Genomic DNA, 24,740 nt, shown 5'->3' on the forward strand with positions numbered 1-24,740 from the left:
TAGTCTTGCTGTTGAACTTCTGTATGTACTGTATGGTATGTGTAATCATATTTGCCAATCACATCTGCATAAACAGTGTTCTTTGAAGAAAACACAAGGTCATGGTATGGTGCTCAACCCTTTTGCGGAGAAGATGATGATGGAGAGTGTGTGTGTGTGTGTGTGTGTGTGTGTGTGTGTGTGTGTGTGTGTGTGACCTCAACAAGCAGGTCACGTTTCAACTGTCTCAGACCATTAGCATCACTGCTATGTGCTTGTTAGCATGTAGGGTATGGTTGGAGCTTAAGCTGTGATCAGGTATTAATAACAATGCCAGACTTACTGGACATTTCATTAGCAACACAATCTAATCAGATCCATATATATAAGATATATAAGTATAATATTTGTATTCTTATGTCGCTAAATACTAAGGCATTCAGAGTATTAAGGACATCCCTGAAAAATACTTTTTTGGGGGGATGGCAGCTTTTGTTGCTCCAATACCTTCGGCATTAATGGCGACTTCACAGATGTACAAGTTACCATTTGTCCAGAGAATACAACATCCATGAGTCAAAAATAATAATAATTATTTGAAATTTGGACTCGTCAGACCACAGCACACTTTTCGACATTGTGTCAGTCCATCTCAGATGACCTTGGGCCGAGATAAGCCGGGAGCATTTCTGGGTGTTGTTGATATATGGATTTTGTTTTTAAATTGCATTTGTAGATGTAGCGACAAACTTTGTTAACCGACAATTGTTTTCTCAAGTACTCCTGATCCAATGTGGTAATATCCTTTACGGAATGACGTCGGTTTTACTGCAGTGTTTGAATGTCTGAAGGATCGAAGCATTCAATGTTGGTTTTCGGCCTTGCTGCTTATATGCATTTAATATGCATATAGATTTCTCCAGATTGTTTAAATCTTTAAATTATATTATGAAATGATGAAAATTATGAAAAAAGGCCTTTCTTGTTTTCCTTTTATGGGAGTCCTTAGAGAGTTTGTAAATTGCAAACTGTATGTAATGTTCTTCCATGTGACAAACCTCACAAAAAAGGTGAGGTGACACTCCTCTGTTCTCTGTTCTCTCTCTCTCTCTCTCTCTCTCTCTCTCTCTCTCGCTCTCTCGCTCACAACTATATATAGGCCTACACATACTGTAAATATGCACACACATACAAGTCACAATAAAACAAAGGTTCATTTATCAAAAATAATCATGAGGTTTTTAAGCAGGCATGTAGAACAATAAGCAGTCATGTTTCAATCATGGCCTGAACAATAAAACTGCGTTTCATGCATCTTTCTGTCAGCATGGTACATTTATACACATGCGGAACAAATAATGGAGGATATCCTGCGACTCTTCTGCCTCAGTTGTAAATGGTCATGTGGAGCCACTGAAACACAAAACAATTACTACTAGTTTTAAAAGCTTTAAATGTCAAACGTTAAATAAATCCTGGAGGAGTGACGTACTTGTCTGTAGTTTAACGAAATGCAGCCCATTCCCACCATATCATACGCCTGGAATTTGTCTGTCGGAGGGTGCAGAAAAAATAAAATACACGTGAGAAGTGCATGACATTATCCAAACATTTACTCAGCAGTTCTACCAAAAATAAATGTGCAAGTGAATATACCCTATATGGACAAAAGTATTGGGACACTTACCGAAAGAAAACTTATTCTTTGAGGTCATCCAAGCATGTAATTGTCAAAAAAAAAAAAACTTAATTAAATTCAATGTAATCAAAAATTAATTATTTGATTAAGAGCTGAGTCCCAATACTTGTGTCCGTAGAGTGTCCCTTTCTCGTTCCAGTATACTTACGGATCATGCGCTCCAATTTCATGACAAGGTACAGGAAGCCAGGGTAGCTGACGGTCATGTCCGGCTCCGTGTATCTCAGGCCTACCAGCTGCATCACCAGGTCGTCCACCACGATGCCTACAGTTCACACAACGTATAGAACAGGCAGATTTGAGGGTCATTTGTCGCCAAAAATGAGATATTACACACGTTTCTGTACTAGTATCTCTTCATCACGCACTTGACGTTCAACTCAGGTTTGATTTTGCGAAGGTGACATATTCGCCATCCGTCTAGTTTACTTGATTCAAATTGGTTAGCAATCCTTTGCAGGAAGCCTGTCAATATGTGGCCCAAATCAACATAAAATGGCCAATTTCAAACCAAAATGGCAGAAATCTAATTTACTTATCACATGATATGTATACCAATTTAATTTTGCTTAGTCAAACTGGGTTTCGGGTCTGAAATGTTTAATTTGTCGCCCTCTGCAGTTTAAATGAGAAACTGCAAGCTCAGTAAAGTCTTCCGTTGGCCTTCAGTGGTACCTGCAGCCTTCAAAGCCGGGGCTACTTCTTTGTACTCCAGACGTTGTGTCTTGTTCTTGTCGTACACCAGAAAGATGTCCTAACGGGAGGTCGCACATTGTGTTAAACAAAAATCCTGTAACAGTCTTTAAATCCAACTTTAACTTACCGTCCACATCCGGATCTTGTCCCAGAGTGCTTGGAACTCCAACCATGTTAACTGAGCGATCCCTTGACTCTGGAGGGAGCACTGGTGTCAAGGAAGTTCTCAGATTAAACGACATATGGTCTGGAAGCTAACCAAAAGCCTGATCTTTAAAATAGTCTGGAGTTGGAGTTGAGGTGGGGGTTCAGGGTTCAGGTTAGGGTTTTACCATACACAATGAATTGATAATCCTTGCTTACATAATCAGAGCCCAAATTCTCATCTCATGTGTGTTTGCGAGTGTCTTTAAGGATACATCCATGAGGACCACTAAGCTCTTGCAGTGTTCCAGGGCCAAGTTCTTCTCACTGCCTGCCAATACTGAACACAACACAACAATTACACATGACCTTAGTCTAAGGGAGAAGACTTCCGCAAAATTGTGGCGACGGTGTGCTATCAACATCGCCAACAGAAGATGCTGTTTCTTTTTACAACTTCCCTTCACATTTCAATTTATGTTTAATAAGAATTACCAATTTATTTCTGAAAATCAAACATATTCGAATCCTTATAATAAAAATGTTTTTGGTAATTGCTTTCAACCTATTGCGGCACAAATTTACATACAAAGTTCGATCATGGCACTGACCTCCTCCCTGGATGGCCTCAGTCAGCAAGCCGTAAAGGTGATGTGGTTTGCAGAATCCTCTCTGGTAACATAAAATGCACAAAATATTGATGAAATATGAAACAATTTAGAAACTTCTCAGTGACGACTGCTTTCCCGAACCTTGTTGCAGTGCTTCTTGAAGAGCTGCATCGTGGCTTTAAGTGAAGGGAGAGCTGCCTGATGGGGATAATGGGGCTGTTGGGAGAATGTAATAAAGTCAGGAAGAATTTTCATAGTTACATCGGGATTGATTGTGAATGCTAACGTGGCTAAAGCCTTTCACTATAAAAAGTGCATGAATTACCGCTGTTATTGGAGTGAGGTCACGTTCTGCCGGGCGTTGAGCTGGACTGGAAACACACAACAGACTTTTGAAATTTGTACAGTACATGTATGGTTATGGAATTCTTTGCATGAGCTGGTCAACATGATGAACAATAATAAACGCGTGAAATGAAACTCTCCCTGACCGTGACAATTTTTTAAAGGCAGACCATTACTTGCAGATTTTAGCAATATATGGCAGGGCTTGGGCCCTATCCACCACATAAAAAAAAAAAAAGAAGACGTCAGAGGACTCACGTGGCGGCGTGGCCTCTCTCTGTCAGCACGCGCAGCAGGAAGGCTCCCTGCTGATTGGGTTCAGCGGTGGACGGGATGATGACATAGCGACCGGGTGGGAGGTGGCCACGGAGAACCACCTCTCGCCGCGATGAGTAGTAGCTGCTGCTCATCTCCGGCCGGAGCTTGCTCAGGTTCTCGGGCGACAGGTGAGTGGCCTCGTGAGATGCCTGGAAGGACCAAAACATTGTCAGACATCATCGTGGTTTTAGTGAAATCTTTGAACAGGAAATTGAACCCTGGACCCTCAGATTAAAAGTCTGATGCGCTACCAACTGAGCTACTCTGGCTCCACACAGAGAATGTGAGTCAGTTTCTTTATCAGTGAGTTTGTGGAAGTGTGCTTGTAAAAGGTCACGGATATTTAGTGATCACCTTCACGAACAGCAATTTACAAAATACACAACACTTGAACAGGAACTTGAACCCTGGACCCTCAGATTAAAAGTCTGCTGCTCTACCAACTGAGCTACTCAGGCTCTTGACAGATTTTGTGAGTCAGTGTTTTTATGAGTGAGAAAGTAAAGGTGCGCACATGAAATTGACTATGAAAAATCTTTGATACACGACACCTGAACAGGGACTTGAACCCTGAACCCTCAGATTAAAAATTACATGCTCTACCAACTGAGCTACTCTGGCTCCACACAGAGAATGTGAGTCAGTGTCTTTATCAGTGAGTGATTGACTGTGCACCTGAACGGTTGCAAGGATATTTATTGATCACCTTAACAAAAAACAATTTAAAACACACACCACCTTAATAGTGACTTGAACCCTGGACCCTCAGATTAAAAATCTGATGCTCTACCAACTGAGCTACTCAGGCTCTTCGCAAACTATGTGGGTCAGTGTTTTTATGCGTGGGCAAGTTAAGGTGAGCACGCAATTTACTATGAAAAATCTTTGAAAGAAAACACCTGAACAGGGATTTGAACCCTGGACCCTCAGATTAAAAGTCTGATGCTCTACCAACTGAGCTACTCAGGCGCTTCACAGACTATGTGAGTCAGTGTTTTTATGCGCGAGCAAGTTGAGGTGAGCACGTGAAATTTACTATGAAAAATCTTTGATACACAACACCTGAACAGGGACTTGAACCCTGGACCCTCAAATAAAAAGCCTGATGCTCTACCAAGTGACCTACTCAGGCTCCGCAGAGAGCGAGTCAATGTCTTTATCAGTGAGTGATTGACGGTGCACCTGAAAGGTTGCAAGGACATTTATTGATCACCTTTACAAAAAGCAATTTAAAATACACACCACCTGAAAAATTTATTAAGTTTTAATCAGATCAAACTTTTATTCCAATGAAATGTGTGCATGTAAACATGGCTAGTGTGTGCGTGTGCGTGCGTGAGTTTGTGAGTGTATACCGGGTATATGTGCAGAGCAATGGACAGGTCGATGCCTCTTCGTCGTTGGTGTTTCTGCATGAGAGACAAAATAACGGCGCAGCGTGTGGCTGCTTCAGATGATCCACGTTCCCCTTCGGAGAGGACCAAGCTAAACTGTGGATTTTGCCAGAACCAACCTGAAACACAAGCACACACAAGAGGAAGTATTTAGGATTGAAATAGTTAAAACTCCGTGAAAGTCCCTCGACTCTACATTAGGGGTAATAACCCACCAGGTGGCACTGTTGGATCGGTATTCTGCCTAATATGTAAAGTAGAACCAACAAAAATATATATTTTTTAATTGTGTACCATATATTTTATATTATTAACCTATACTAAAACATTCAATTTGATCAAAAAACTTAAACCAGAAGTTCTCCTTTTTTTTCCCTCAAATGTGTGCTCAGTGTATTTACCCCCTTTAGGAGAGCCCCCAGCAGAGACCCGTGGCACCCAAGTCCCATGATGCATTGCACACGACCACGGCTGCACGCTGTCATCGTTCTGAAGGTCAGCCAGGTGACACACCTCCATGGTCTCGAAGTTCTGCCGGAAGTCAGACACCGACATCCTGCACGAGAAACCTTTTATTTCTCTTTGTCACTTCTTTCATGTCTCACTTTCCATCACCTTCTCCTTCATCATTTCACACCCCTTTTAATTTTGTTTACTGACTTTGCAGATTGGTACAATCAGACATATCGTGAAATCTTACGACATGAAAACTTGTTCCGCTTGCCAATGATGATGCTCTGTTTTTTGTTTCTGTAGCTTTGGTCTGTTCTGGAAGTTATCTTGATAGCCATCACTTGTGTTTTTTCTGCTGGTGTGTCCTGAAGCTCTGCTCTTCTTTCTTTCACTTTCTTCTTCTTCATCCCTTCAATTCTCCTTAGCCTCTTAAGTCACTCCTGATTTTATCACTCTATTGTATTTCTTTTCAACGTTCTTTCTCTTCCATCAATCCTTCTTTCCTCTCTTTCATTCCTCCCATTCTGTCATCGCTTCTTCCTTTTTGCTTTCTCTTTCTCTCATCTTATTTCAGAACTTGATATCATAGCATGACAGTTAAGGACTTATATTACAATAATGACCTTAATAAAAATTTTCAACTCACCAGAACTCCCCGTCCTCTCGCTGGATTCTGTGCAGTCGCTTTTGCTCCTCAGGACTCACAGTGTTCCATTCGGGCCTGCAAAAGCAGTTTATATATATATATATATTATATATATATATATATATATATATATATATATTAAAAAAGAATAAATCAGCTATAATGGAATAAAGATAATAATAATAATAATAATGGAAAATATATATATATATATATATATATACACATATAATATATATATAAAAATAATAATAAATCAGCTTTAATGGAATAAAGATAATAAGAATAATAATGGAATATATATATATATATATAGCTAATTTATTCTTTTATATATATAATTAAAAAAAAAGAATAAATCAGCTATAATGGAATAAAGATTGAAATGTGCATGTTTTTCATTGGTTGTCAGCTTTTTCTAATAAGTAGCACTGTAATTTGACATTTGTTAAGTCAGTGAAATGATGCAAACCCATCACGGTCACTCCATGGGCCCAGCCACTCTGTGTTGCCCCATGGGTTGAGGATACGCACCAAGTCCACAGATCCATATGTGGTCTGCACCTGGGGGTGTAAACATGCGGTAAACAGACCTTTGTTTCAATTTTGAACCTTATTTATTCATATATCACTTTTTAAACAGCAATAGGATATTCAAAAACAAATAAAATGGAAGGCAGAACTTCATTCCAATGTTGAGCATGATTTACAAGAGATTATTTAAAAGAGAGAGAGAGAGAGAGAGAGAGAGAGAGAGAGAGAGAGAGAGAGAGAGAGAGAGAGAGCTAGCTTACCGCCACCAGAATGTGATTGCATGAATAATGCATCCGTTCCATTGTAAAGCGTCTTTGAGTGCCTAGAAAAGCGCTATATTAATCCGATGCATTATTATTATTATTGTTAAAACACCTACTATTGTTTTAACCAAAGAATCTGTCGGACACATAACTACGAGCTAGATTGGTCAAATGTTACCTTTTTTTTAGGGTTAATTTGACCAATCTGTTTTTAGGGTGTAACCCATATAAAGCATCTATGAGCAATTGTAATTGTCATAAAGGTAACTGCTCTGATAAAGTGCTCAATAATGGCACATTATGAACTTAGCCATATATTGCATAAAAATAAATTACTGTAGTAATATCATCATCACTCTTTTGTATTTCTGTTCAAAGTTTTTTTTCTCCTGTTTCGAGAAGCTAATGATTATAGATTGTTGAATTTCCCAGACCTTTTGAGATGGTTAATATACATGAACAACAGACATGAAGTGACAAGAATCATTTTACCTTCTCCACAGCAGTCAGCGAGTAAGCGTGTCTGAACATGATTCCCAAATCATTCCTGTACTCCAGAGGACCCTGCAGGGGAAGCACACACATTCAAAACATTCATAGGGGGGAAAAAAAGAGTCACATCTAAGACAAGCGCCTTCGGGTGGAGTTTTGGAGGAAAGGCGGCGGGACTAAAATTAAGACGTGGCTCGACAGGCCTTTGCGCCTCTCACCTGTGTGTTGGCGCAGTTGATGAGCGCGCCCTTAGCTAGCAACTCAGCCAGGAAGGTTGGAAGCTCCCTGGGAAGCACGGCCACACTCAGAACCTCAGCCACGCCACCCGTCATGTCGACCATGGCCTCATGAGGGAAGCCCATGTCCAGGGCGCGGTAGCCTCCTTTCAGTCTGGATCACAAGTAGAAGACTAACTGTCAACCAGTATGAGTAGAACCACAATAAAGTCTCAAGAAGCCACGTCCGAAAATAATCAGAAGTCTGTGATTTTGGTTTCATGAGGGTATTTTAGGGTCATAATCTAATAACTAGAAAAATTTCCGCGGAAATTTTGAATGGGCCTGCTGACTCTTTTAAATGAGCTGAACAGTTTAAAATTTAAACCATTGAAATCGCTCAAGAAATGTGGAAGTTAACCATAATCAACAAAGTATTACTGCCCCTTTAAGAAATATGCACATTCACGCACACACATTTGATTTTAACCAACATTTCAATGAGCTGAACAGTTTAAAATTTAAACCATTGAAATCGGTCAAGAAATGTGGAAGTTAACCATAATCAACATCAACTAAAAGTATCTTACTGTCCCTTTAAGAAACATGCACATTCACGCACACACATTAGATTTTAACCAACATTTAAATGAGCTGAACAGTTTAAAATTTAAACCGTTGAAATCGGTCAAGAAATGTGGAAGTTAACCATAATCAACTAAAAGTATTACTGCCCCTTTAAGAAACATGCACTTTCACGCACCAACAGACGTCACGCAGCAACATTCCATTGATTTTGTATAGGATTACGCTCACCTCAAACAAAAGCCTCTCACGACTTAACGGTTGAAGATGCATATTCCAGAAATGGCTCGTTAGAACGGCAAGGGTTTGGGGAACGCGAGCATGTTCTCAGTTTTTTAATCGGATGACAAATGACCAAATGAGAGCAGGTTGAAAACTTATGATTGATCGAAAATGAAGAGGGAAAAACGGCGAAAATAACATTGAAAAGAGATCGAAATAGTCCGACTTCTCCTCGCTTAAAGTGAAAATAAAGGTACTAAATGACACCTTAGCCAAATAAAACTTAGTTTTTCAGAAAGCAGACCCTTGTCACTACAAAATGTGTGAATTTGATGTCTAGTGAGCAAAGATTGTGGCCAATCGCTGCTGCTTGCTCCGCTTAGCAGGCCCATAATAATATTAAACCACTTTTTCTAGGATAGTAATATGTGCCTTCTGCTTCGCAGCAGGCCCATAATAAGAGAAAGTTTGTCTAATTGTTATGAAATTTTAACAAATGGATGATACTAAATTGCAAAACATTTAGAGACAGACAGATAGGGGTCCTCACTTGGCGTAAGCCTTCTCAAGCAGGGAGCTCCAGAACTCTCGTTTTTCTGGCGAGTTGAGGTACATCAGCTCATTGCCGTGCGTCGGCAAAAGGTCATCGATGCGGACATCCTCCCACTGACCGTACTGCCAGAACTATGGAGGGCGAGGAGGGACATTATCTCACTGATTTGGTAGAAGATCACGTTATCAATGTAACTTAAACATCAGCTCAAGAAGCATGCTTTACACAAAGATGTATTAGGGACACTAAAAAGAAAATGAATGAGGAAAAAGTAAAGTTATTCAAATTTTATGATATTATGATTATTTCGTCCAAGATGTTATAAAATTCAAATATCTTCTCAAAAATTATTATTATTCTTACACAAATTACGTTTGATTTTATTTCTAGATTGAGTAAAGCTTTTTTTCATAATAATAGTTGCATATTTGCAAGAAAATAAATTTAACTTATAGGTGCAAAGTATTTGGCGGGAATAAAAATTTATGAAAAAAAAGTTTAAATTATAAGAATAGTCCTTTTTTGTAGGAAAAAACTCCAGACAAGGAAGTTGTAAATCTCAGGAAAATAAACTATATATATTTTTAATGTGATTACAATAAAGCTGCATTATTTAATAAAAACTTAGTATTTTTTGGAAAATATAAAAACGTGTCATTTTAAAAGATTTAAGTCTTTTTTTCCAAGAAGAAAAAGTTTAATTCTGTCAAAAATATAGTTGTTTTTTTTTAAAGAAAAAAAATCTCCTAGTCATAATTTTATGAGCAAAAATATTTTTCCATAATAAAAATAGATTTTTCTTTTCAATTTCTTTTTTTTGCAAAAAGAAGACTTAAATTTACAAGAATAGTCTTTCTTTTTTTAATTCTTTAAAAAAAATAAAAATTTTAAGATAAAGAAGTTGTAATCTCAGACTGAAGTTGTTTTTGAGAATAAAAAGTAAACAAAAACATAAGAAACGTAATCACAATCTTACAAGAATAAAGCGTCTTTTTTTTTTAGAACTGTCTTATTTTTAAAGTCATAACCTATGAATATAAAATAATATTTATCTGAAAAAACATTATTTTTAACGAGAATAAAGTGATGTTTTTAAAAATCTAATTGTACAGAAATAACATAATAATTTGAAGGGGAAAAAATGCCATAATTTAACGAGAATTAAAAGTTTATTGTTTGAGATTAAAAACAAACAAACTGCTCTTTTGATAACTTTCCTTTCCTTTAGAAAAATTCAACGATACCTTCATAAACAATATGGGTCTTGTATGTACTATAGTTTTTGCTCCTTTAAGATTTCATGCAGTGCATATTGAAACAGGTTGTGCCTGTGATTAATGATCTCTCCCCCGGGGAACAGAATGTGTCACAATGAAACCTTATACAGTTCATGTGACGTTCGGGCAATCAAATGAATCCAAAGTGAACACTAATAACAACACGGGCCTGTTTACCCTGAAGACGAAACTGCCATTGTAGCCGTCTTGGAAGGTTTGTCCAGGAGGAACCACCTTGCGGAGCAGTGGTTGGTGCACGGCCAGAGATGCGATGGCGGAAAGCAACCAGCAATCACCTGAGGAAGCAGGAAGATGAAGACAAATAGCAGGAAGTTTAAACTCTAATACTGAATGTGCAATTTAAATATACTGCAATCTTGACTCACCAGACGCTTTTACAATGTTGTGAAAATTCCGCCCCCAAAGCCAATTAAAATGAGCAAGTTGGCAACATGAACTTCGATATGCATGTCAACAACCACAAAAGAAAGTCTCAAGGTGTCATGCCCAGAAACACAAATCTGCCATTTTGGTTTGAAAGAGACATTTAGGGTCATTTTGGCGATTTCCAGGGGTCCTCATGAATGTTTGGATAATTCAAAAGAATAGAGTCGGGTAGATTTGTCGGTGGAGACTGGGCTACACGTCGAGTAGAGTAGAGTAGAGTAGAGTAGAGTAGAGTAGAGTAGAGTAGAGTAGAAACAAGGCTCAAGTCTGCTTGTCCACTCACTTAGCTTTCCTTGTCGGACATCCAGGCGTGATGCTCCATCAATGGTGAACTGAGGCGACGGGCATAGATCCTAGCAAAATAAAAAATTAATAATAAAAAAAGTATGAATGAATGAATAAATGTCTGCTGCTATAAGGCTTACAGCTGGGTAATACCTGTCCCAAATGAGTGTGCTGTGTTCTTGTTATACAAATCTTTCTGGTAGTATAAGGTAACGTAGTAGTTAACTACTTAAGTTATTGTATTTTGAATCACTAATAACTTGACTCAATTATAATTTTTAAATAAATGAAATTATGAATACAATATTGAAAAAGGATTCGGTTGCATAACGACTAATAACTTGACAATTTTATGTTTGTATTTTTAAATTAATAAAAACATGACTATGGATCAGTAATGTCACTAGGCCCATAGTTCAGCGACCTAAACTAGCCTTAATACCTCATAAATAATTTGCTGTTTATTTATTTAATTTTGAAAGTTAAGTTCACAAGCTAGTTGGCAGAGTTGGCCAGTAGCAAACAGTGTTTTCAACATCAAATAGCTTTTCGGTTGTGAAGCTCGTGTTAACATGCTAGCATCTACAGAAGCTATAAATCAACGTCCATAATCTGTTCAAAATGTTGAAAAGGTTATTGCTCAAAATGCTGAGTATTTGTTTTCAGTTTGTGAAATGTTGTGCTAAAATTCGGACCGGCATATTAATGAGGGAAAACGTGACGTCATTTGAGATCAACCCTATAAAATCCAGTGACGCCCCTTTTATTTACTGATAATTTAACAGTAGCCTATTTAGAGTTTGGTATTTTTAAATGAATGCACTTATTAATACAGCCAAATAAACTTTACACAGACGCCGAGTTAGTTACGCATAATAACGTGGCAGTTCAAGCATGAAGTAGAGTTGTGAACGACAGCATTGTACAAGTGTTGTGTTTGACCTTGGGCCGCTTCCACTTGACGCCGGCCTTCATCTCGAGCTCTCCGAGGGGGAAATGGTAGTCGACGAAGAGCCCGTCGCGGCCCACCGCAATCCTCTCTCCGTCGACGGCGGTGTCGCCGCCGGGCTCGTCCACCGCCATCAGTTCGGCGAGCCAACGGCGCGACTGGGAGCCCAGCAACTCGTCGGAGCACGCCGAGCTGGCGTCGTCGTCGTCCGGCGGAGGGAACGACAAGGAACCCTCGGACTCGGAGGACAAAGTTGGTGACTTCTCCATCTCCAGGCCCAGTACAAGGGACGAGAGGTTCCAGTTTCACTTTGGATTTGTTCGGGGTGTCGGTGAAGCAAACAACACGCCCTCAAAGCAGGTACGTCTCACCTGAGCGTAGGCGGGTGACGTCATGGACTATGGACGCAGGCACTTTGAAGTATGGACTACTGTAGTTAATTGATGCAAAACAAAATGGGAAATTAATATAGAAATATGAGTATAACTATGATAGCACGAGGTAGTTTTTTTTAACCCCAAAAACGTAGAGGGCAAAAATAGTTTTAAGACTATACGTGTGCGTGTTATTTTTTGTAAAACTATACCTCTTCTTGTGGCTTTCTCATATTGACTCTTTATATCCCCCATTGACTTTATTCTTGTAAAACTGCCGTTCATAAGTTTTGTCTCACAAAAATGATGACTTATTGATCAACTTTCTTGCAATATGACAACTATGCTTTTGTACACCAAATGTGCTCAACATTTCACAATGTTGACATTTCATTTGTTTAGGATTACAACGGAATAATTATATGTGCCACTGCCACACACACGGCGCCCCGTGCATGCTCCTTCACTTTTCTTCTTAGTCATGTTCATGTTGCTCATCAGGGTTAATAATTCACTTTCACACCATGGACGTCGCCTGCACGTGTGATACGATGACATTACATTAATATGACAAAAAGACACGCTTGACTGGAAATGATAATTTATTTTTATTGTGTGTAAAAGTGTGTAAGTGACCAGCTTTACTCTTTGCATGTGTGTGTCACTGGGAGGTGGCCATGATGCTTGACACACCTGTACAAAAAGAAGGAAAGAGATGTTTAGTTTAGTGAACAAAAAGGCAGACATCTCATGTTGTGGTACTGACTCTCAAAGTCGATCTTCTCCACGATGTTCTTGGGCTTGACGCTCTCTTCCTGGTTGAAGATGAAGATCTGTCCATCCTCTGTCTCTGTCCAGTTGTACTTGTTCATCCACACCTTCACCTGTGTGTCTGCAATGTGAAATACACAGTGCATAGTGATAAAATCAACGACTCGAGTCCAAGTCATATGACTCGAGACCCCCATTTCCAGCCTACAAGCGCCCCAACAGATTTATTTTTGAGCCATTGCTTGGTAAGTTTTTCGTGGCTTTGGGGTGAACACCCCCCCCCCCCCCAGTTGTAATTCAAAAGCTCTTAAGTCAAGGTACCACTGTACTTATTTAGCTTACCCAGAGGGTCTCCCAGCATTTCGGCCAGCAGGCGGCGCTCTATCGTCTGATAGGTGATGCCCACCACATGGCAGATGACTGCACAACAAACACACTTCATTTGCATTGCCAGCTCAAGACATTTTCCTTTTGCCTCTTATTGAGACATAATGCATGCTATATCAACTTTTTTTTAACCGAGTAAAAATTAGGACATCGCTTGTCAAATTTAATTATTGTTAAATGTTCTTGTTTATTCTGTATAATTCAGATTTGGTTATACAATAATGTCAAATGTATTTTCTTTTATTGATGGATTTATTTATATAAATGAATGCCGTATTTTCATGTGATATTAAGACTATTACTGTAGCGATTCAACTTAATTCAAGTCAAATGAAATATTTTCAATTTAATTGTCATAACATAATGACTTTTATTGAACTACTGTAATAAGTATTGATTATTATTCCACTCTTAATATCTAACATGCAAGTATAATACGAGGCACTGTCATAGTAATAATTTTAGATAATATTCAGATTAATCTCATAAAAATAAAATCAATTCTTTACAATCATGTGTTATATTTGCATTTTGTATTGATTATTGTGATGTAGAGAAAACCTACACTTTCGGACAGAGTCTTCAAAGCCAGTAATTCCATCGATGAGCTCCCGGTTCTCATCAAGACTTGTCTGTGAGGAACACGAGAGATTTAGAGTCATGTTATAAAACAAAATATTTTTTATATACATTTTTTTTTTAAACATGTATAATTGTGTGTGTGTGTGTGTGTGTGTGTGTGTGTGTGTGTGTGTGTGTGTGTGTGTGTGTGTGTGTGTGTGTGTGTGTGTGTGTGTGTGTGTGTGTGTGCGTGTGCGCATTACCCAGAAGCTCTGGAAGTGGCAGGTCTCCAACAGGTTTCCCAGGTAGAGGATCTGCCTGATGGGGCGCTCCTCTTGCTGCGACACTGTAGTCAAGGAAATGGAACCCCCAACCCAACTTTTGTAGAAAAAAAAAAAAGACTAAAAACTCATGATGTAACGAGGACACAATAAAGGGAATATCATTTTTGCTTAACCCAAAATATCCCAATACATACCTAAGTAAGTGCATTTGTTTTGTTTTTCATAGTAAAAATCTTGCTAAATTTTGAGTAAGCTTATCAGAGCACATTAACGTGAATATCACTTTTATAAAATTCTCAGTGTCCCAAATATTTCGCAACAAATTCTTGGGGTTCGTAGGGACCCATAAAGAGATTAGCTTGTCAATTTCCTACTAAATATGTGCATTCGTTTTTGTTGCAAATTACAGGGGCATTTTATTAATAAAATTCCCGAAATATACCTGGGTCTTACAAAATAAGTTGGTTATTTGGTTGAAAAGTCCACTATATTTTTACAAGATCAAAAAGTAATATAACGGTAATATTAATTATTTTTCAGTTAGCAGAATAATAATGTCTGTGAGCTACTAATTATATAGAGTACAGGCCAAAAGTTTGAACACGCCTGATTCAATACTATGCTTTATTTTCATGACTATGTACATTGTAGATTCTCACTTAGGCATCAAAACTGACGACAACTATAACAACTATGGAACACATTTGGAGTTATGAACTTAACAAAAAAAGGTGAAAATAATAAAATAAATACATAAATAGCCTTTTCTCTGATGACTTTTTTGCACGTTTTTGGCATTCTCTCGATGAGCTTCAAAAGGTTTTTCCTGAAAGGGTTTTCCAACAGTCTTTAAGGAGTTCCCAGTAGTAAGAATGCCAAAAGTATGCAAAAAAAGTAACCAGAACAATGGATGGCTATTTTGAAAAATCTATCATATAAAACATGTTTTCAGTTATTTCACCTTTTTTTTGTTCAGTACATAACTCCACATCAGTTCATACATAGTTTTGATGCCTTCAGTGAGAATCTACAAAGTAATCAGTCATGAGAATAAAGCAAATGCATTGAATAAGAAAGTGTGTCCAAATTTTTAGCCTGTACTGTAGTACAAACCCAAGTAAATCCCTGTGAGGTAGTAAAAGCATATTAGGCAACTCAAAATGTCAGTTTTCTACTAATTTCAGTGAATTTCAGGACATAAATACAAAATCCTACTAATTTCCTGTGATGATGTCAATCCATTTTTATGAGTAATATTTTTTTTCAAGTAACCTAGTAATTTTAGTGAATTAGCAATCCTATTAAAACCGTAAAAATTTTGCTACAAAATCCCCCTTTTTTTTAGTCCCATTTTTTAAGTAATCTAAAATGTAATTTTCTATTTCGGTGGGTTAATGTAAAGAACAATAAAATAATAATAATAAAATGAGATACAATAATAACAATAATAATAATCCACAAAGAAAAACGTTTCCTACAAAACAAGTGTTTTGCTTTTTGCACAAAATGCAACTCTGGAAAACATTGAGGACTTAAGGAGTTATTTTGCCAATCATATACAGTACCTATAATTAGCTAAATCAGAGGGAACAATAATTTTGTAACGATTGTTTTATTTTTCCCAGAGCTATATGTATCATACTCAAAAATAAAGATTATTTTGAACAAAATCCTAAATTATGACAAAAGTGCATGGAACTGTCAAACAAAATCATCACTAGCACCGAGAGGATACGTGTGTGTGGTCGATCATGCACTTGCAGAGCGTGAAGTCCGTGTGCGGCAAGTTGGTTAGCGCCTTGAGCAAGATCTGGGAAGTCACATTGGTCTGGAAGTAGGCCGGGTTGAACTGGTACCTGGCGGAAACAACATTACATTAGTGACGACGATACATAAATGACATGTTAGCGTTTCGACACTCACAGCTTGAGAACGGCCAGGTTGGCCTCCAGGTCGTATGCATTTTCCCGGGCTTGCGTCTCCACGTAACGCTCCAATGTGGCCAAGTTTTCTGGGTTGTATCTGATGTTTGGCAGGACAGTGGAAATAATTACATATTTAATAATAACATGAAAATGCCAAAAAGGGCTAATCATTTAATTAAAATTATTAAATTTTGTATAAAATCATAGACTATTTTGGAAGTAATAATACATTTTAAAAAATCTAACTTACCCGAAATCAGTTTTGCACTAAATAACAAATATTCTTTTTGTACAAAATACGATTAATTTCAAGTGCTCTCATGACATTAATATTTAATGAACTTGAAGAAAACAGTACAGTAAATTAGTTATTTTTCTCTTCAATTACAAGGTATGAAATGGTCCTACTAAATTACAACTTACAAGGTTGCATACATATGCATTTTATACAAAAAAATTAACCCATAATGCCAGAGTTGTACTATTTCAGTGCATTATTTTTTTTTAATTAAAATCTAACTAGAATTTTGAGAATTAGGTTTTTGTTAAATATGAAAAATATTACTTTTTGTTTTTAGCCTGCTTAACTTTTTTATTTAAAATCACATTATTATTTTTTATATCATCGTTAAGGAAATAATTTTGAGTGAGGTCATAAGAGCAAAACATTTATATATATTTTTTTAATGATCCAAAAATTGCCATCTTCTCCTGATAAACCTAAATGTCACCTTACCACTAAATGTACTAAATTGCTATTTGTACAAAATGTTGAAAAAAAATACTTAAGGTATTATTCTTTTGTAACACAAAATAAATGTCCTGAACTAACTAAATTCACGTCATAGTACTTTTATAAATTATATTTTGAAATTCTGAACTTGCTCAACTAACTTCAGTGAATTACATTTTGTATACAATCCTGTTTATGCACAGTTCCACGACACACTAGTATTTGATGTAATTTGGTATATGTGGTCGTCATCTTGACTAGTTTTATTTATTCATTTGATTTAGATGTTTAATTTCATTCTTGAAAATAAGATACATAGCAGCTAGCACAAAAACAAAGATGCAAATAGAGGGAGTTCATCCGAAACATGATCGATTTCACGATAATCTCTTTAGACCAGATAAAGTGCAATAACAAGTTTCTAAAACCGTGACTAATATTTTAACTAAAACCAGACTCCGAGACATTTCTGTGATTTTTTAAGCCACCGAGTGGCAAAATTTTGCTAGCTTTCCTGTTCGCATGCAGCTAACACTCAAGGTAGCCCAAGCAAACATTCGTACCGATCGATTCCTCGCAGAAGTTTGGCCACGTTAGCCTTCATCTCCTCAAACGTCGCCGACATTTTTATCACAAATATGTAGAAAGCTAAAGGCACGGGAGACACGAGTTAAATCTCCACACGTGGATCAAGATAGACACCGGTGGGGTGAAAAGAGAGCCGGAAGGGAAAGAGAACGGGCCGGAAAAGAGACGCCATCGGACCGGAAAAGAAACACCAGGGAGTAGGAAACTAATGGTAGGAACCAAGTGGTCCCAACTCACTCAAGTAATTCAAACTGTGAGCAACTTTAGACTCATGTCGACAGATTAAACAGGCGTTAACACCACATCGCAATCCAAATATACCAGGATATAGTCAAATATCTCTTGGGTGAACACTACATTTCGAAAATAAAAGCCTACTGCTTTCACCTTTCATTTCTGTCGCGCTTTCGCAGTCATCATAATATCCACTAGAGGGCAGCAAACACAAGAGGCAAGTCGAGACGATTACTTTTGTGTTGATTTTTTTTCATTAAAAAATACTTTACTATTCTTTCAAATTGGCTACATTTTAAAATGTATTTTATTGTAACCGAAACATATGTCAGTTCTTTTATAAGTACAACGACTTTTTAATATATTTTTTTATACAAAATTATAGTTATAGTCATATGAAGGCTGTATCATTTATTTTACAAATAATTTGTATTTTTCTACTTATTGTGGTGCATTGACATTTATATAGAATTCTGCTTAATTATTGGGAATTCATTTTAAGTACAACGACTTTTTAATATATTTTTTTATACAAAATTATAGTTATAGTCATATGAAGGCTGTATAATTTATTTTACTAATAATTTGTCTTTTTCTACTTATTGTGGTGCATTGACATTTATATAGAATTCTGCTAAATTATTGGGAATTCATTTTGATAAACTGCAACTAAATCCATAATTTATCATATATTTAAACCAAGTAATCCAATAATTTTTTTGAGTAAAATCCAACAAAATTCTTGTGAAGTCGTAACTGCATATTTTCTTAATATTGCTGTTGTTGTTTTTATTAATACAGATATTTCCTTTGACACAACATCCAAATTATGAGGTTGTAATAGTTCATTTATTACCTCAAAAGAATGTTTATTTAAGCAAATATTAACTGGTATTAAGTGAAGATACTTGCCACAGCTTTTTTTCTTATTTTTATTTGATTGTATTTTTTTTTAACCACCAACTCAACATGATTACATAAGAGTCCTTGAGAAACTAGTAGTGGGCTAATAATGTGACTTGAGATGTGGTGTCTGAAAAAAGGTGTGATTCACACAAGTCAAGTGGCTCTCAGCAAAGAGTCTGCGCTGTGCAGATGTCGCATGACGTGGGGGTTTATGGTCAAGTGATGGAAAATGAGAGTGTAGAGGAAGTTGACTTTTAGGCACATAAATGTCACCCAAGGCACAAGTGAGTTCGTTATTTTTATGGTGCCTTTTAATTAGATGAACATTTTTTTGTAGCGATGTCTTCACAAAATGTGCGATTGCTCCATACTGTAGCTCCAAACCCCATCTGCTACACTGTTGCTACGACACGAGCTACTATGAGACGACAAGATGAATGTCACTTACCAGTGTTATCATGATGAGGCTGATTTGATGATTAAGATTGACACAGTGCAGTGCAATTTGCAGGGTGGCTGTGTGATATTGCCAAAATTGCCAATACTCCCTGCAGTAGATTGTGTATTGTGTTACATCAGTACTCAATTATTTATTTTTTGTTACGCCGTCCACAGGAAGAAGAAAATATTTTGTTGCTCAACTCTCCGCAACAACTAATCGTATTATTATTATTTTGTCTATAAAATTGTTGTAAGTACACCTTTTCAGAGGAGCTAATATTCCTTGAGCATTCTCTGACAATGAGAGCGCCAATGCAACCTACTGTAGTGGATGTGCAATTACACTTTATTCTAGTCAGGCCAAAAAACATATTCCCTGGGGTCACCCGACGCCCTCTCCCTGTCAACCCCCCCCCCCCCCGACCCCCTATTTGACAAGTACTGTTTTACAAAGTAATCCCCAGTGTGATGTGCAGTTTCCTACAGTATGTGTGTTAGTGTTGCACGTTCACCCACTCACAGTTCTATCTGTATCCGGTTTTGAAAGTGCAGCTCACTGATGCAGTAACATGTCAAAAACCACTAGCTAGCGCGACTGGTGGATTTGAGATCCAAAACCTTGAAATCTATGGTTTAGTTTCAGTTTAAAATTCGAGTGCAATGATGAGGGAGTGAAACCTGCTGACAGATATTTTGCTGTCTGCAAGCTTTGCTTGAAACATGTCCCACATTTTTTAAAGTTAGAATTTATCATTATATTTTTTATAATCGTTTTTATTTGTACTTTTAGTCATTTATTTATTTTTAATTTTGACAGTTTTGGTCCATACTGCCTGGACGAAATGTTATTCAAATGAGGGGGCGGTCCTAAGCGTGTCTTGGGTTGGACCCCGCCGTTGCAAACTGCCTTTTCATGGTTGAGTGAGCCGGTCGGCGAACAAGGAAGTCCCGCCGGCTTTCACTGGAGAACTCCAGCAATGGACGACTATCTTGTCCACTGTCACCACAACTTGAGACCTGAGTTGCTCGACAACAAGTGACAGTGAACCAGATAGTCGTCCATTGCTGGAGCTCTATATTCAAGTCGGCGGGATTTCCTTGTTCGTCGGCCCGTTCATCCGACCATTAAAAGGCAGTTTGCAACGGCGGAGTCCAACCCCAAGACACACTTAGGACCGCCCCCTCATTGAGTAACATTTCGTCCATGGACCAAAACTGCCAAAATTAAAAATAAATGACTAAATAAATAAATGACAACGTGAAAATAAAAACGGATATAACAAATATAATTCAAAAATTAAATACAAATGTATTTATTTGAGTATATATATAATATATATATTTATATATATATTTTATTATTATTATTCCTTAATTATTATTATTATTTAATTTTCAAATTATATTTTTTATATCCGTTTTTATTTTGACTTTTAGTCATTTATTTATTTAGAATTTTGGCAGTTTTGGTCCTCCATACAAGGCTAGAAAATCTTACTCATGATGGAGTATTGCCAAAAATGACATGTTACCGGTTTGATGTTGACGATTTTTTGTTGTCTACAATGAAAACATGAGAGAGGAGACCAATTTACCTGTTGACCTGATAGGAATGGTCATGTCGTATCAGGTTGTTGCAGCCGTCCGTGCCTCAGACACCTTTATATCCCTTGACATGGAACAGAGAGCTTTCTAATTCCTTCTTCACACACATATTCTGTATTGCTGAGTATTGTCAACAACCTCACGAGACAATGCATATCACGATACAGTTATCGCGATACATGGCTTTCAAGGCGATACCCGATATTGTACATTACTTTACATACACTTTTTATGAAAACAGTAAACCCAAATGATTTAAAAAAAAATGCTGGATGGCAAAAATGTTTTGTACTTCTGAAGTTAGCAACACTTCCGTTTTTTTTGCCTACGCCGTGCCTGGTCGAAATGTGTGGCCACTGCACAGTAAGGAGCAGCTTTCTGAGACATGCCGGGAAATTTTATGGATGAATGTGCAATATGGATTCTGATTTTTTGAGCAAACCCCTAATATTCTGTATATATTGTTATACATGTATGCACAGTGTAGTATTGGGATGTGTAGCTTGTTGATGTGTACTGTTACAATTGCAAGTTGAATGTTCAGTGTCTTCCAATGGGTGACATGCAGTATCATGCAGTAATACAGTGAGTGTTGCACTGTGGTTTCGTGTGACGGGGAGTGCAAAGGAACAGTCGAGCTGGCAGTTTCACACATTTTAAACGGATGAACCCTGATTCTTGTCATCGTATATATGTAAACTTAGTCCAAATACGTTTTTAATTTAATTTTCTATGGAAAATTCTGTACAGTAAATTTTGCTCTAAACAGAGTCTATTTGGTCCCACTCTAAACAGAGTAAAATATACACTTGGAAGAGAGTAAAATGTATTTTTTATATGTAAAGTATGTTTAGTGTGTATGAGAGAATGCCTATCCCATGAAAAAACGTAAGGATTTTTCACTCAGAAATTCTAAGTACATTTTGAGAAATTTGGACTAAATTTTACTAGTTTATTAAATAAAAAATGTAAAAAAGTTACACAAGGGTTGATGAACAAACTCATGACCTTCAGCTTGGGAGACTGCCACTCTACCACCTGAGCTATGCCACTCCTACTGTTTGCTTATATCCAAAAGGAGACCCCAAAAATTTTTTGGGGGGGGACTTGGAGCTATGATTCCAGCTGACACAAGAGATATAAAAGCACACAGTAGGAGCTGCAGGAGGAGTTGATTGGCTGAAGCTGTGGGTTTGTTCCTCAACCCTTGAGTGACTTAAAAAAAAAAATACTCTCTTCTAAGTGTAAAATTTACTCTGTTTAGAGTGGGACCAAATAGACTACGTTTTGAATAAAATGTACTCTACGGAATTTACTGTGTAGATCACAGCTGGTGAGAGGAAAAGTTAATTTTGGTCGCAAATCAAAAGAAGAATAGGGAAGCATGTGGCTAATTTTGACGTGTAATATGCGCCAGTGGACAGGAAAGCAAAACATACACACCCAGAAGTAGATTTGCATTGATTCTGCAAATGAGCGGATAAGAAGGGAAGGTGCTGAGTGGCTGATAGGAGGGGGACCAACAAGTGAGTGAGAAACAGGAAGGTGCTTATCTGTGCCTGTGTGCGTGTATGTGTGCACGCATCAGCGGCTTCCCGACAACATAAGTCGGACAGAAACGAAAAGTGATTTGTTCATCAGCTCTCACATTAAGTTCGAATGTGTGTTATTTGTGTCTTTGTGTGTGTATGTGTGTGTGCACGTGTGAGCAGTAATCCAATCGATTGATGGATCTTCAACACAGAGAGGATTTCTCCACCAGGAACCCTCAGGACGACTTTGAGATCCTGCTGAGGGTCGGATGGGGAACCTACGGTGATGTTTACAAGGTCAGACGAAAAATTTTGAACAATTCCACAGTGTGTATGCTTTATTGCACAATTATGGGACGGAGGATTGATACAACTGAAACATGAATGTATCAGTGTAATTGCAGTCAAAATGCTGATCACTTTGTTAAATTAATGTGTTAATGTTAGCTATGTTCGAGTATTGGATTGTGTTTGTCGATAAGAAACATTTGGGCTTCTTTGTCGTCACACTTTTGGTGCTTTGGTGCGGCCTTGGAGGAGGAAGTGGTTTAGCGAGAACTGAAAACATGCGACTGCACCTGAGTCAGAGCACAATAAAAAAGCACCATGGAGTTTTCTTCTATATACTGTATAAAGAAAACACACATCAGGCACCCACTTGAAGGCAACCAAGACAAAACTCGTCCTTTGCCTATTTAAAAAAAAAAAATGTTTTACCCTCCACCTTTGTTACATTTTACTACACTCCAGTCTTGTTCGTGGCCAATTTTGGCCACATAAAAATGTAGTGTGGAAATTTTATTTTTAAAATATTGTTTACATCTTTTACTGCATTACATTTTTTTACTAAAATCAGTTCTTCATTAGTCTATAACCGAACATTACTATAAAATATCAATTTGTTTCAGTTTTAATGTGCAGGTTAAAGTACAACATCTTGGTATCACCTGTTTTTCTTATACAATGCTACATTGACTTTACAACTGAGCCAACTTCTGAATTTTTACACTCAGCTGAATATTTGTCTTGACTTGACTTCCCAACTAGCAATAATTGGGGAGATAATGAATATTGCTTTCAAAAAAGATGCTTTAAGCCGTTTATTAGCTAACTTGGTATTGGTAAAATAATTAATTAGTTAATGAATTAACGTTGTAAAACTAAGCATAAAAAATAACATTAAACATTGTACATTTAACCAAACCACACCACATATTTTGGGTTTACAAAAGTCTGCTAGCTTAATGCTAATGTACAAGGCAAAGTGCCATAGACAAGCTAACATAACTACTGTGGCGTTGAGGTTTTGGTAATTATGACCCTTAAAGCAATGGGTATTATTAATAATAAAATGTGTTTATGATCAAATTTACCAGAAATGTACAAGCAAATTGTGCATGACCTTCAAGTGTGTTTTCTTTTGTGTGTGTTTAGGCACGTAATAAGCAGACCGGGGACTTGGCAGCCATTAAGGTTATTAAAACAGAACCAGGTGAGAATTTTATTGTTTTTGCTTTGTAGCAGCTGAGCTTATGACAAACATTTGTGTGTTTATCCCCAGAGGATGACTTTTCCATCATCCAGCAAGAAATTGTTATTGTGAGGAGCTGCAAACACGCCAACATTGTGGCTTATTACGGCAGCTACATACGGTGAGAGTACATGGCGACCATTAAGGTTAAAAAAAACTGTCTTGATTGATTGATTTATTGACATGCAGGAACAACAAACTGTGGATCTGCATGGAGTTCTGCGGAGGAGGCTCCCTGCTGGACATCTACAGTGGTAAACATGAGCAATAATCACTATTATGATCTGATATCAAGACTGACGCACAGTATTTGATTAGTAGAGACATCACCTTATCTATTTGTATTTTACAGCGACCGGTCCTCTGTCAGAAGCGCAGATTGCGTACGTCTGTCGAGAGATGCTTCAGGTTGTTACACCATGTGTTTATAATCATCATCATGCTAAACAGGATGCTAATGATGTAAATATTAAAAACATATTTTGCGTATGTGTGTTTGTGTGTGACTAGGGTGTGGACTACCTCCATGCACAGAGGAAAATGCACCGAGATATCAAGGTAAATACAGTATATAATATATAGGTATAATTAACCTAAATATGGTTTTGGGACTCTAGTCACAAGGTGACAAAGGTAAGTAAATCTGCATGTTGCCTGCGTAACTGCACCATTACTGTTTTGAATGACCGGACCTAGTGGAAGCATGTGCAGGTTAAATAAAAGTGGTCCAAGTATTGAACCCTGGTGGACTCCGCACATCA

General features: G+C 37.5%; 3 protein-coding genes and 1 non-coding gene across 10 annotated transcripts in view; 1 reads left to right on the top strand and 3 right to left on the bottom strand.

Annotated features, from left to right (window-relative positions):
* Window positions 1-1,174: 1,174 nt before the first annotated feature.
* Window positions 1,175-12,491, bottom strand: LOC147171115 (calpain-9). Its single transcript, XM_086079988.1, has 20 exons — window positions 12,101-12,491; window positions 11,157-11,226; window positions 10,604-10,722; window positions 9,147-9,280; window positions 7,793-7,964; window positions 7,575-7,646; window positions 6,758-6,849; window positions 6,286-6,360; window positions 5,588-5,742; window positions 5,148-5,305; window positions 3,733-3,941; window positions 3,455-3,500; window positions 3,271-3,345; window positions 3,130-3,190; window positions 2,794-2,858; window positions 2,502-2,570; window positions 2,354-2,432; window positions 1,827-1,943; window positions 1,472-1,530; window positions 1,175-1,392 (listed from the first exon to the last, which is right to left on the bottom strand). The coding sequence occupies exons 1-20, from the start codon at window positions 12,374-12,376 to the stop codon at window positions 1,366-1,368; spliced, it is 2,130 nt and encodes a 709-aa protein (XP_085936114.1). The 5' UTR covers window positions 12,377-12,491; the 3' UTR covers window positions 1,175-1,365.
* On the bottom strand, window positions 4,689-4,761 carry trnak-uuu (transfer RNA lysine (anticodon UUU)). Its single transcript has one exon. It is a non-coding gene; the product is annotated as a tRNA-Lys (tRNA).
* map4k1 (mitogen-activated protein kinase kinase kinase kinase 1) overlaps window positions 11,958-24,740 on the top strand; it is a 57,252-nt gene continuing 44,469 nt past the window's right edge. For 3 of the 6 annotated variants that reach the window (XM_086079986.1, XM_086079985.1, XM_086079987.1), the window contains exons 1-6: window positions 22,494-22,745; window positions 23,883-23,940; window positions 24,010-24,100; window positions 24,169-24,233; window positions 24,332-24,387; window positions 24,490-24,537. In XM_086079986.1, the coding sequence (XP_085936112.1) occupies window positions 22,644-22,745; window positions 23,883-23,940; window positions 24,010-24,100; window positions 24,169-24,233; window positions 24,332-24,387; window positions 24,490-24,537 (420 nt within the window). In that variant the 5' untranslated portion in view covers window positions 22,494-22,643. Of the gene's footprint in view, window positions 12,468-17,711; window positions 17,942-22,418; window positions 22,443-22,493; window positions 22,746-23,882; window positions 23,941-24,009; window positions 24,101-24,168; window positions 24,234-24,331; window positions 24,388-24,489; window positions 24,538-24,740 lie in introns of those variants that run through there. The other 3 variants (XM_086079982.1, XM_086079983.1, XM_086079984.1) reach the window with 3 other exon arrangements.
* On the bottom strand, window positions 13,066-17,918 carry eif3k (eukaryotic translation initiation factor 3, subunit K). 2 transcript variants are annotated; one of them, XM_086079991.1, is made up of 8 exons: window positions 17,706-17,918; window positions 16,408-16,506; window positions 16,220-16,340; window positions 14,464-14,538; window positions 14,205-14,271; window positions 13,595-13,672; window positions 13,248-13,373; window positions 13,066-13,174 (listed from the first exon to the last, which is right to left on the bottom strand). In XM_086079991.1, exons 1-8 carry the CDS (start codon window positions 17,765-17,767, stop codon window positions 13,143-13,145), a joined length of 660 nt encoding a protein of 219 aa, XP_085936117.1. In that variant the 5' UTR covers window positions 17,768-17,918; the 3' UTR covers window positions 13,066-13,142. The 2 variants fall into 2 exon arrangements, with proteins under 2 accessions (XP_085936117.1, XP_085936116.1); XM_086079990.1 differs by having other exon boundaries at window positions 14,464-14,541; window positions 17,706-17,917.

This window comes from Leptonotus elevatus, chromosome 7, assembly GCF_054856555.1.
Source record: "Leptonotus elevatus isolate MCC_2025b chromosome 7, RoL_Lele_1.0, whole genome shotgun sequence".
NCBI lineage: Eukaryota > Metazoa > Chordata > Actinopteri > Syngnathiformes > Syngnathidae > Leptonotus > Leptonotus elevatus.

Excerpts from the sequence above, each read along its gene's own strand:
- LOC147171115 (XM_086079988.1), bottom strand. The coding sequence starts at position 12,376 with ATGGAGAAGTCACCAACTTTGTCCTCCGAGTCCGAGGGTTCCTTGTCG. Across the intron at positions 6,850-7,574 it reads CGCTGACTGCTGTGGAGAAG|GTGCAGACCACATATGGATC; the intron begins GTAAAATGATTC and ends TTACACCCCCAG. Across the intron at positions 2,433-2,501 it reads ACAAGATCCGGATGTGGACG|GACATCTTTCTGGTGTACGA; the intron begins GTAAGTTAAAGT and ends ACCTCCCGTTAG.
- eif3k (XM_086079990.1), bottom strand. The coding sequence starts at position 17,767 with ATGTCGGCGACGTTTGAGGAGATGAAGGCTAACGTGGCCAAACTTCTG. Across the intron at positions 16,507-17,705 it reads CTTCTGCGAGGAATCGATCG|ATACAACCCAGAAAACTTGG; the intron begins GTACGAATGTTT and ends GCCAAACATCAG. Across the intron at positions 16,341-16,407 it reads AACCTGGCCGTTCTCAAGCT|GTACCAGTTCAACCCGGCCT; the intron begins GTGAGTGTCGAA and ends TGTTTCCGCCAG.